Source organism: Chelmon rostratus, chromosome 17 (genome assembly GCF_017976325.1).
Source record: "Chelmon rostratus isolate fCheRos1 chromosome 17, fCheRos1.pri, whole genome shotgun sequence".
NCBI classification, from domain to species: domain Eukaryota; kingdom Metazoa; phylum Chordata; class Actinopteri; order Chaetodontiformes; family Chaetodontidae; genus Chelmon; species Chelmon rostratus.
The window spans coordinates 8,688,590-8,701,246 of record NC_055674.1 but is presented as its reverse complement, the minus strand read 5'-3'; the positions used below and the strand labels follow the sequence as shown (position 1 = coordinate 8,701,246).

The following is a 12,657-nucleotide window of genomic DNA, read 5'->3' as shown; positions in this document are numbered from 1 at the left end:
ACAATAGTTTCTTCCTTTCCACCTTCAAGTCTGACATTCTGTTACATAACTCTTTGCTTACTGCTGGAACACTTATCTGGCTGGTTGACTTCAAAGATGGAAACAGTTATACATGCAGAGGAAATAGAGCATAATCTCCTCTTCCTTCCTGTTTATGCTAGGCAGACATGAACGTCTCAAAAACAACTCGGAAGTCTCAAAATTTGTACTTGAATTTTAAGTCCTGAAACAGTTTGTAAAATGACAGTGCAGACATAGTATTACCTCTTTAAAGATTTAGAAACCTCAGTAGAGTCGCTGCTTATACATCTTTTGGTTTACACTCACCTCCAGAGAATTATTTTTGTAAAGACAAGCCTATTTTATATATCAAAGGAAAACTGATATAACCAGCATGTTTGGTGTGTGATCAGAGTATCTTATTCTTCCTAACAGGATCCTACAACAGAAAGCCTTGAGGCACAATTAACATCTTGCTTTTTCAAACTCCTCTAATGTCCGTTTCTGTGTTTATGTGCATGTGACAGACAGTGGGTGATAAACATCATGGCACCAGCTGAATAACAGACTCAAATCTCTTTTGCTTTGAGGGAATTCTCATTGAGAATTTAAGAAAATGTTCATTACGAAAGACCTTCTTTACTGTTCAACTATTCCGCTAGCCCTGGATCAATACTACAAAGTGATGGCTGACATCCCCTCTGGTTCAAAGGGTCAACAGAGGAGATGAAGAGATGGAAGGAGCACATCCAGAGGGGCAGGAGGATGGAAAATGCAGGTCCAGCACGTACAGATAAAACTGCTGCCAACTGCTCTCTCTGGAGAGAGAGAGATTGAGCCAGCAGGACCAGAGGAACTGCCAGAGAGACAAGGGGAAAGAAAGAGAGGAGAATGATTGTGAACCACAGTGATAAGTGAATGTTGCAAATCAGGCAGCTCTGCAGATGAGAGACACATTTGTCCTCTCTCATTTATTCAGGGCCACCGAAAACAATCCAGCATTCATCTGGAGTCATCCGAAGGTAAGTTTCATTTATTATTCATAACCACTTGATGGTAATTTACTTTATAGCTAGTATAGTTATTCTTCTCTGGTAGAAAATTAGTCCAAGTGAAGCTGAAATATATGCAAAATATAAGGAATACGATTAGTGTGTGACTAAAGACTTGGATCTCGAGGAGAGCTAAGAATTTCTCATTGAATTCTATTTAATCATCTTATGAATGAGAGATGTGAGGAGTTAAAGAGAGACTCACATGTGCTGATTTAGGTATTCATGACATGGATAATGCAGGAGGAGCACTACCCTGAGATCAGCTGAGCATTCTTTCTTTATGCCTGAGATATAACTAATTTAGTTTAAAAAACACTATTAAAAAGAATTAAACAAGAGATTCAGAATAACAGCAGTAGAGTTTCCTCCATAAATTATATCAAAGACGACAAGACAACTTTCGTTTGTTACTGATAGCATCCTCCCAATCCTGAATAAAACCCCTGCTCTTCCATTAATCATGCAGTTCCTCTGTAATTTCCTCACACTCTCCAGGGAAATTGCTTCTGTCTGTGTAGGTACAGGGACTATTGATGAAGTAAGAGAGAGGCAACAGGAAGAAATGCGAAAACAAAATAATTTGTTAAAAAAATAAGATGATTAAAAAAAGGATTCCTTGATCAGCTGTGAGTTACTGGTGTTGGCAAAAGGAGAAGCTGTGCAGTTTATCCGTTTTTTCTAAAGAGGTATTGTTTAACCTTCAGACATCTGTGAGGATGCTAACAAAGCAGACAGGTATTGAGATTTAAAGGACTGTATTGATCATGCTATCTTACCAGGAGATGGGAAAAAGAACCACATCAAATTTAGCTGTCGTTTTGACTTTCATGTTGCCTAAATATATTAAGTCATGTCAGCTCCTGGAAACCTTCGCTTTTAGAGTGCTCTTCTAAGGTTTCCATGCACACAAGAACATCTGTGCACATTATTGCACTAAGCCAAGTGTTTTAATGCATGATGCATCACAATAGGATGAAAATGGCTTATGCAGATTGTCACATTCTGCAGGTTAAAGCTTTGGACACCAAATATCAGGTTGAAAAACAAAGACAAGAGTGTTGGGAGGTTATCACGTATCCCACATTTTAAAACCCAAGTTCTCTTCCTGCAGCACAGACACACTCATGACATCATACTTCCACAGAGTGTAAAAGATAAATGAGCAAGGTAGGTCTATGTCAGGTAGGACCTTTAAAGAACGTAAAGAACTGTGTTGAAAAGAGGAACATTTTGTGAAACATGCAAACACGTCCGGTCGGAGAGCCTGTTGTGCGAATTACAACAGCAGAAATGACACCACAATGGCAGTAATCCTCTCCTCTGTCATCCTGGGAAGAGTATTTTTTGACTGTAATTACTCTAATTGAAAGCAAAAACACCATGCACAATCTATGACATCCTCTAAATAAGCACAATGCAAAAAAAAAAAAAAAAAGTAATTGCTGGACACTGCAATTTACTGTTTTACTGTATTTACCATGTCATGTTTTTGGAAGTTAGAATGCATCATGTATTTTAAGCCAGCACTTATGCTCGTATGATAGAGACTGAAACACTGGGAAAAGGGTTTCAGGGTTTCATTCACTTCTCTTAATTATTGCCTCAGCAGTAGTCGCTCTTCTAATTGAAGTCTAAATCCAAAGTCTCATTGGCGGACCACTTGACCCAGTGAAGCATGTATCATAGCATTCATTCATACATAATTTTGCATTTAAGACTGTCTTGCTGCCATTAATTATTTGAGACACCTTTCAGGCAGTACCATCACTCAGTGGCTTTGTTTAAGCTAATTGAAGCATTTCAACTCATTTTCTGTAGATGACTCTGAAGATGAGGACACCATCTATAACCATGACCTCATTTTCTACCTCTCCCACGGTGCCCATCCTCCACCAGAGCCTGAATATCAACTCTTCTGAACAGCCAAGTCCCTGGCTGAACAGCAGCACCTGGTCACCCGTCAAATCCTCAGGTTTAGGGATGTCCTGCTTCACGATGACATTCGGTGCCATCTCCAACCTCACAGCTCTGGGCATCTTGGCCCGTGTCTACTTCCGCCGCCAGTCCAAAACACCATTTCTGCTATTAGCAGTGGCTTTGCTCCTGGCTGACCTGGGAGGTCATGTGATCCTGGGCGCATTTGCTTTGTATCTGCACATTGATCGGAGGTATAAAATACAGGCTGGGAAGCCCACCAAAGAGTTCTGTCAGATCTTTGGGGCAAGCATGGTGTTTTTTGGCTTATGCCCTTTGCTGTTGGATTGTGCCATGGCAGTGGAGCGCTGTGTGGCCATCACCCAACCATTTTTCCATGCTGCTATGATTACATTGGCCCATGTGCGCCGAGTTGTGTTATTTCTGTCCTCTCTTGCACTTGTGCTAGCAGTACTACCTTTATTTGCTGTGGGGACTTACACTACCCAGTTTCCTGGGACATGGTGTTTCTTGCCTATCCAAGGTCCACAGTCTACATCTGACACCAATCTGGCTCTGGCCTTCTCATGTCTGGGCCTCATTGCACTCACTCTTTCCCTACTCTGCAACATCTGGAGTGGCCTGGCATTGCTGAAAGCCAGATTGAAGCCCAACAATGTTAATACAAAATCAGCAGCTTCCTGTACTCGCCATGCTTCGTCCACATCGTCTTCCTCCTTGTTTTGTTCGTTGGATGTGGAGATGATGGCACAACTGGCGGTAATCACTGTGGTTTCCTGTGTATGTTGGAGCCCCTTTCTTGTGAGTAACACTCTTTTACATTGCAGATTTGCATTTTCACCTTCAGTATTTTTGAGAATATAGTTGATAATAAAATAACAGCTACGCTTCATGAGTGATTTTGTGTCTCTCATTATAGATCCACATTTTTGTGATGCAGTTCAACCAAGACCATGGAGCCTCAAGTGGCAAAAAAGATGGGTTCATTCTTCTGGGCCTGCGTATGGCCTCCTGGAATCAGATCTTGGACCCGTGGGTTTACATCTTACTGAGGAGGACAGTGCTTTTTAGAGTTTGCTCTGCTTTCTACACACAGAGAGCCACAGTGACAGCAAATAGTTCCTGTGCAGATACACACAGGCGAGCTCTCAGCCTGCGATGACCATGATGATCATGAACTTTATCTCTTATAAACTGAAATAAATTATTTCTTCCATGTGTGCTGTGAAAAATACAAAAACGTAAACTTCACTGTGTTATTTTCTACAGGCCTTGGTAACATCCATATTCAGCCCAGAGTCTACAAGGTAGCATTGTGACTATGAGATGGGACCAGACTTTCACAACATTTCACTGCATTTAGTTGGTAGTCTGTGCTGATGCTTCTATGAACGGCGGACACCTGCATTTGGTGGTTGGGCAATTGGGCGGGGTCAGTATTGTCCAATCAAAATTGAGATAAGATTGACAAGCGTCGGCTTAAACAAATCGCTGAGCCGTTAAAGAAAGCTCACACCCGGGGTGGGCGGTGCTTCTTCGGCGACGACTCTTTTCAATATGGAGTAACGTTACAGAGCATAGCCTGATTCACTCTGCATCTCACAGCTCTGATACAAATTTCGGTCACTATTGAATGTCGGCCACAAATAATGAGTTACATGCCAGCTTACAGGACTCGCTCGCGTACGTTTGACGTATTACCAAATATCGTTTCAATGTGAACTACTTACTAGCCTAACAACAATCGCGCTGTCGAGCAGTGAACTGTAAAACTGCTGTAACACTCACAAACTACTGGGTTCCTTAAAAAGGTTACATCGTACATCTTCTCGACGCTCGCAACATCCGGAGGAAAACTGAAATACTCGGTAGTTTCCGCGATAATAACGAAGTAATAAGTTGTGCCGACCGGCGGGGTTAGCGGGTGAAAGGTGACATCGCTTCAGTCTATTGACTCGTAGGTAAGTTGTATGCAGTGTGTATGTTTGTGAGTTCCTCTCTTAAATTAACGGTAATTCTTCATGTGGCCTGGGGCGGTTTATTTTGTGAGCCGATTAATGGGTGTTACCTCTGTCTGCTTTCATGTGTTTTTTTTTTTTTTTTTTTTTTAAGTTTCATTTACGTACTCGTGTGTCCCAGCCTGTACCCTACTACAGTAAAGTTAGCCTACTCAACGTGCTACTTCGTCAAACCCATATAGGCATCATAAAAGCCCATCTTTCTCTATTTCCTCCATGACAAGAATGCACAATGTGGCGAGTGTCTCAGCCTCTTTGGGGTCCGTGGGACTGTTGCGTCTCTTTGGGGCGTCCTGGTCCTGGAGTCTGGCAGCAGGCCTTGGAGTGTATCTGGGAACCAGAACCTGGAAATACTTCTACATTGCAGCACGCACCGCCAAAAGAGACCTCAAGTAAGTTATTTATGTCCAATACAGGCTATTCTGATCGTTCAGGGGCAGACCTACACACATGTTCATGGGGTGGCATGGAGACTTAATTGGCAGAAATATATATGCGCTGATTTAATTTTAGCCTTGTAAGTATTTGCATAGAAAATCCCCATATGAAGATATTTTTGCCCCAAAACATTAAAATATTGTTACATGTGAGTAAAGTATTTGATTAAAAAACATCTAAAGATGTAATTTTAGAAATCAATAATTTGGGTTTAGTCAAGTTAATCCATCCATTATACAATCAAGCACAATTTGCTATCGCTAAACAAAACTTACTTAAACACAACAACCCAGACATCTATGACCCTTCTGTACAAATGGAGGCAACCCTACACGCACATTTAGCAGGAAAATAAGCAGTCAGCAGTTGTCATGTGCGGCCACGACCAAGAGAGGCTGGGAGAAAACAGAGCTGCTGCAGGGACGGCTGGCGACAGCTGGGTGAAATCAGTCTGCTACTAGCCCTGAGTCCTCTCACAGCTCCTGGCACAATACTGTGACAAGGCTGCTTGTTTGTTTCTTATTTTATAAGGCTCTGTTTTTGATCTTCTGTTTATCCCACATTTCCCTCCCATCCTCATAACTCCTATACTCGCCTGAATACACACAAAGTCAGCTCCTGTTAGGGTTAGAGCCTCAGAGTCTACAGCAGTATCATTTCTTGCTGCATTCACTTGCACTTGGATATTGGAGTTTCACTCTTGTGAATTTCCAAACAGCAGCAACTTGTCACACAGTACTAGTCAAAAGTTTTTAACCTATGAAATGACGTATAGGATTATGTGGTGAATAAAAAAAGTGTAAACAAAACGTGCCTGTGAATATTCTCATTCATCCAGGTCATTGTAAGCTTTAGGGCAGGCATGTCAAAGTGATTCCATAAAGGGCCGTGTGGCTGCAGGTTTTCGTTCCAACCAAGGAAGAGCACACCAGGCTGGAATCAATTAATCAGCTGATCTCAGTCTTCAGCTGATAACTAAGGATCCCTTGATGTTGATTGGTTGGCCTGGTGTGCTCATCTTTGGTTGGAACGAAAACCTGCAGCCACACGGCCCTTTATGGAATCACTTTGACATATGTGCTTTAGGGCATTCAATTTTTCGCAACTGGACCTCGTCAGTTTGTCTTGGAAGACGTTTCGCCTCTGATCCGAGCAGGCTTCACCAGTTCATGCACACCAGACTAGATGGGACAGCTCTAGTCTAATGAAATGGTGTTAGGTTCAAGTATTTATCCTCTGAGTGAGGCCAACCCCCAAAACCAAGGATGGTATCACTCCATTGTGAGGCAAACGATCCCCCATTAAGGTGGGGTAGGGTGTAACCGTTGGGTGTCAACAACAGTCGTCTGCCTCGTTAGTGTCCCATTGTTGTCATTGGGAGGCTCCTTGAGCCATGTGTAAATGGCTTTGTTGTTTATTTTCAGAGGCTACATTTTTGAATCTCTTTGGGAGAGATGAAAGGACAGCATTGTATGTGGGAGACAGGTGGTGTCTCAGACCCCCCCCCCCCCTCTCTGTTCAGAGACGGGTTTTCAACCTTGACATAGATGGCTTCTCTCACTCCTCTTTCAAACCATCTGTCTTCTCTGTCCAGAATATGCACATTTTTATCCTCAAAGGAGTGTGCTTCCTCCTCGAGGTGCAGGTAAACAGCTGAGTTTAGACCTGAAGAGTTAGCCCTTCTGTGTTGTGCCATGAATCTGCTCAGTGGCTGTTTGGTTTCCACAATATATAAGTCTGTGCATTCCTCACTGCACTGTTCTTCTGAGTTCTGAGGTGCTGCTAATTGGAGATTACTTACTTAAAGTAATGATGGACTATAGTTTCTCTTTACTTAGTTGTGCTGTTCTTGCCACACTATGGATTACTACAGTAGTTGTTAAGTGTTGTTTACTGTATACCAACACTATCTCGGCTCTCAACTGATGGTATTAAATGCATTAAGAAGACAACAAATTCCACTAATTAACTTTTGACAAAACACACCTGTTTATTGAAAACCATCCCAGGTGACTTTCTCATGAAGCTGGTTCAGATGATGGCAATAATGTGCCAAAGTGGCTACTTCTAAGAATCTAAAATATAAAAGATATTTGCTTTGTTTACACTTTGTTTCCCACATAAGTCTACATGTTTATTTCGTAGTTTTGATGTCTGATGATGATTTAAAAAAAGCTTGTTATGCTTGTGGGTCTGCTTATTTACTAACCTCATTTCTCCTTGTCTTTCTCCTTTGACGCTCACCAGTGGCCTGTATGTGCTGTTGCGAGTGAAGCTGGCTTTGTGGCGCTACATGCGCAATGGAAGTAACGTTCCTTCCATATTCGCCCAGACAGTAAAACTCCACCCAAATAAACCAGCACTGATCTATGAAGCCACGGGGGAAACATGGACCTTCACACAGCTGGATGAGCTGTCTAATGCAGTGGCCCACTGGGTGAGAGATCAGGGATGGGTCTCAGGGGATGTGGTGGCTCTCTTCATGGAAAGCAGACCATTGCAGGTGGCACTTTGGCTGGGCTTCGCCAAGGTTGGGGTGGAAGCGGCACTCATCAACTTCAACCTCCGTCACGATTCCCTCTTGCACTGTATCGGGGTGTCAGGGTCACGGGCTATTGTGTTCGGAGCCGAGCTTGCTGATGGTAAGAATGTGTTAAACAAGGTAAAAGGTTATAATTCTGTACCAATAAGAGGTACATGCTAAAATTCTGTATTACAGGATAATATAACAGCTCATATTCAGCAGATTATTTAAAAAGGCAGGTGATTATGTTGTCATTGCATTCCTAAAATACTGATCAACCTCAGTAACACAGTTCATGTTTTATTAACAGTTTGTGTGTAAGATCATGTGAGCATTTTGATCTGTGGTGTCACACTTGTATATTCATTCATTGTGCGGATCATAAACTGTGATAATGACTGTGTCTCCAACATGTCATGTGGTCAGGACATGCTGCCGGTGATCACACTGCCTGTAAAACTCCTTCTATGCCATCTTTTTTTAAAGTTAGTTACCCTTTGATTCTCTTCGTTTTCTGTATACAAACACTTCAATCCTTCGTGGTCTCTGTGATGTCCTACCTGTGTGCGTGTGTGTCACTTAATTATGTTATGTGAAGTTTTCAGCTGTTAGTTTTAGGCATTATTTCTTTAGAAATTATAATTAGTTTGATGTTATACAGAAAAGGCAATTCAATGAATTGTCATTATTGCAATATATGTTTAATTTCCATCACAATATTTTTATATTTACAGTCTGTTCTTAGCCAAACTCGAGAGCTTGAACTGACCTGTTTGCTCTCCTCTCCTCCCATCTCCCTTTTGTTCTTACTGAATCAGCCATGTTGGAGGTTAGCTCCTCCTTTAGCCAGTCCATGGTACGGTTCTGTGCAGGAGACCTCAGTGCAGAACATCTGGCCAGTTTGGGTGCTCAACTTCTGGACCCAGTCTTATCCACTGCATCTAGACGTCCCCCTTCACCTTGTGTTCCCCCCAAAGGCATGAATGGTGAGTACCTTATTGTTTTCTGATCTCAACTCTGACTCTATATTAAGACTTATTCTGTATTTAGTGTGTCTGAGTTTCCTTTTAAATACCCTCTTCAAACTCGAACACTTGTTTTGTTTTTTTATTCTCTTGTGCTCTTAAGTTTCTGAACTAAAATTGCCTCCCAGTAATTAAGTGACTCAAGCAGGATGAGGTGAATGCTTAGCTGCACAGTATCATTTTCAATTCAAGACAGATATTGACATTTTTCTCTGGACAGCAGTGTGGAGTAGGTATGAGTGACCTATTGAGATGTCTGAATAAGAAACCATATCCCTGAAGAATTTTTTATTTGTCTGAGATGAATGAGTCAGAATTCAAGGTGTGGGCCTGAGACATACTCTACATAACAAACTAGAGATTTGTTTTGTACAGCAGCACATGCGGCAGAATGAAAACGACACTATACTTGCAATTCAGTCATATTTTGGCTTCACTGATCACATTCTAACAGTTACTCAAGTGCTGTGAAGACATCTACAGTATGGATCTTAAACTAGCAGCATATAATTATAATGCTCTTGTATTTTCTTCTGCAGACCGTCTATTTTATATTTACACCTCCGGCACCACAGGACTGCCCAAGGCTGCCATTGTGGTACACAGTCGGTACGTTACTCACAGCTGTTGTCGCTGGTGTTGCTGCACAGTTATTGATTAACTGTCTGAGAATCTCTCTTCATGTTCCCACGCCAGTTATTACAGAATCGCTGCTTTTGGGTATTTTGCCTTTCGCATGCGCCCTGATGACATCATCTACGACTGCCTGCCTCTCTATCACTCAGCAGGTATGTCATGGTAGGCTCCTGCTGTTCATGAATGCAGTATTAAGCTTTAGGTTTGCATAACCACTGTTAGCTGTGTCTTCTTGCCAGGTAATATCATGGGAGTTGGTCAGTGTCTGATCCACGGACTCACTGTGGTAGTAAAGAAGAAATTCTCTGCCAGCCGCTTCTGGGAAGATTGCATTAAGCACAACTGCACTGTAAGAGCTTATGCTTGGAAAACACTGAGAAGTGCCATATTTTATTAAATCGATAGCTATAAAACGTTAATTTTGAGCAATTACAGCCACAATAACAACACTGCTTTCCTATCGTAGGTGGTGCAGTATATTGGGGAAATCTGCCGCTACCTCCTGTCTCAGCCAGTACGGCCGTCAGAAAAAGGCCACAAAGTTCGGCTGGCAGTGGGGAACGGGTTGCGCCCCAGTGTGTGGGAGGCCTTTACAGAACGATTTGGGGTGGCACAGATTGGCGAGTTCTACGGAGCGACTGAGTGCAACTGTAGCATTGCTAACATGGATGGAAAGGTCAGCAATCACAGCATTACTTGCGTCTTCACAGAAAAATTGTGAATTGTGTCAGAGTTAAGCAGATTCTGTCCTGCCAGGTGGGAGCCTGTGGATTCAACAGTCGCATTCTCCCCAACGTGTACCCAATCCGCCTGGTGAGAGTGGATGAGGACAGCATGGAGCTGGTTCGCAACAGCCAGGGGCTCTGTGTGCCTTGCCGCCCTGGTAACTAATACTATTACTACAATAGTGACTTTGCTAGATGTAGCATGTGATTGTTAACTGCGTTGGTCTTTGGAAAGCACTCCATTAGATTCCGCTGTGTTTTGCAGGGGAACCAGGGCTTTTGGTAGGCCGCATCAACCAGCAGGACCCACTACGGCGTTTCGATGGCTATGCTAACCAGGATGCTACAAGGAAGAAGATAGCTCACAATGTCTTTAAGAAAAATGATTCTGCATATATATCAGGTTGCCAATCCTGTTTATTTCTCAAAATACATATGAAGAGTTAATTTGCAACAACAGATAAATTCCATTCTTCCAATGAAAAAATTGACAAGAAAAAACATGATTTAGGACAATAACTGAGATATTTGGTCTGCAAATGAACCCTTCATATTTGTGTTGCTGCTATTTAAGTAGGGGTAATGTGGCAATGTGTTGTTTGTCCTTTCCATATGTTTACTTCAGGTGACGTGCTGGTGATGGATGACCTGGGCTACATGTACTTCCGTGACCGTGGCGGGGACACATTCCGTTGGAGAGGAGAAAATGTCTCCACCACCGAGGTGGAGGGGATACTCAGCAGTCTTCTGGGTCAGACTGACGTAGCTGTGTATGGCGTCACAGTGCCAGGTGATTGTTAACGTTGTATACTAACTGCTTTCAGCGTCACCTCGGGTGCATAACTGTCATTCCTCTTTATAGCAAATTGCTTTTGACTGTATTCACAACTTGACAAACATGTATCTCCATGTGTCATACCAGGTGTGGAAGGTAAGGCAGGCATGGCTGCCATTGCAGATGCTACAGGGAGTTTTGACTGCAGCGGTTTCTTGCTGAAAGTCCAGCGATCTCTTCCTCCATACGCTCGCCCCGTGTTCCTGCGTATCTCCACACATGTAGACACCACAGGTAAACTGTCCACATATCCCTCCTGATTTCATAAAAATATTAGCCATCACTGACGATTTTATATCAGTAAATCATAATCTACTTTCTGTATCTATATATTCCTGCATAGGTACATTTAAAATCCAGAAAACCAGGCTGCAGAGGGAGGGATACGACCCACGTCTCACCACGGACCAGATCTACTTTTTAAACGCTAGAGCTGCAGGTTATGAGGCTGTAGATGAGGAGCTGTACAATGCTATAGCCGAGGGAAGAATGTCTTTATGACATGGAGGCCATAGCAGGGCAGTCTTGGTGCCTCAGTTAAAGAGATGCTGTTGAGAGAGGAAAACCTATGCATATGGTGGAGTCAGGCTCAGTCAGTTTTGGTGCACTACCTGCCTGAATTTTAACCTTTCAGGGAAGAGTTGAGAAGACTAGTTACATAGTGGAGTATTGTTACAGATGATGTTTTAACACTGTATGAGTAACACGCCAGGACAAATGGGAAAGCATTTATTCCCTTTTTAATAACATTTTTAAATTAGTAAATGAACACCTCAGAAAGCCTTTGAGCATTACCGCACATAGAGTGGGTACATCCCACAACCCATAAATTAAATAGGATATATTTACAATAATGTGGTCAGCAAAGGAGTAGTATCACGTCAAACTCTTACACAGCGTGTATATATACCCATTTATGAAATAAGCTGCAAGAATAATTTTGTGTAGGTTTTTAAGCAATATTTGAGTGTGGAGCTATGGAGTTACTGCTGTGTGTTTGGATGAGGCTGAAAGACCAGACTTACGCATGCAGTACATGTGGCAACTAGATCAAACACTAACCATAGTTTTTTTTTTTTTTTTTTTTTTTTTTTAATGAAATGGAAAACTAATCTCACTTGTCATATTTGAACCTCTGAAGAATTTGTTTGCAAGAACACAAAAGTTGTTACTGTATGTGCCTTATATGAAACTTCCGATCTGTGTTTCATCTTTTTATGCTTTTCTTGGACGCGACAGATTGTGGAAATCACAGTAGTGATTTTGTGTCATGCAAAGCTGAGTCACACATTGTGACTGTCATTTTATGTAACAAATCTTATCCATGTAGTAATATATAGGTGTTAAAGACTATGAAGCTGTTTACCATTTCAGAATCTCCCAGACTACATTTTTTTTGTTTTAACTCAAATTAAATATTTTAAAACATGTCTGTTTCATGTCATTGATTAAAACAATGTGTTTTG

At 42.0% G+C, this 12,657-nt stretch overlaps 1 protein-coding gene across 2 annotated transcripts; it reads left to right on the top strand.

Annotated features, from left to right (window-relative positions):
* The first annotated feature begins 868 nt into the window (after positions 1-868).
* On the top strand, positions 869-12,613 carry slc27a1a (solute carrier family 27 member 1a). 2 transcript variants are annotated; one of them, XM_041957288.1, is made up of 15 exons: positions 869-1,022; positions 2,874-3,791; positions 3,910-4,022; positions 5,233-5,400; positions 7,694-8,088; positions 8,789-8,956; positions 9,535-9,604; positions 9,692-9,783; positions 9,871-9,980; positions 10,098-10,307; positions 10,388-10,514; positions 10,622-10,759; positions 10,982-11,146; positions 11,279-11,425; positions 11,535-12,613. In XM_041957288.1, exons 1-15 carry the CDS (start codon positions 945-947, stop codon positions 11,690-11,692), a joined length of 3,057 nt encoding a protein of 1,018 aa, XP_041813222.1. In that variant the 5' UTR covers positions 869-944; the 3' UTR covers positions 11,693-12,613. The 2 variants fall into 2 exon arrangements, with proteins under 2 accessions (XP_041813222.1, XP_041813223.1); XM_041957289.1 differs by lacking the exons at positions 869-1,022; positions 2,874-3,791; positions 3,910-4,022 and adding an exon at positions 4,071-4,951.
* The last annotated feature ends 44 nt before the right edge of the window (positions 12,614-12,657 follow it).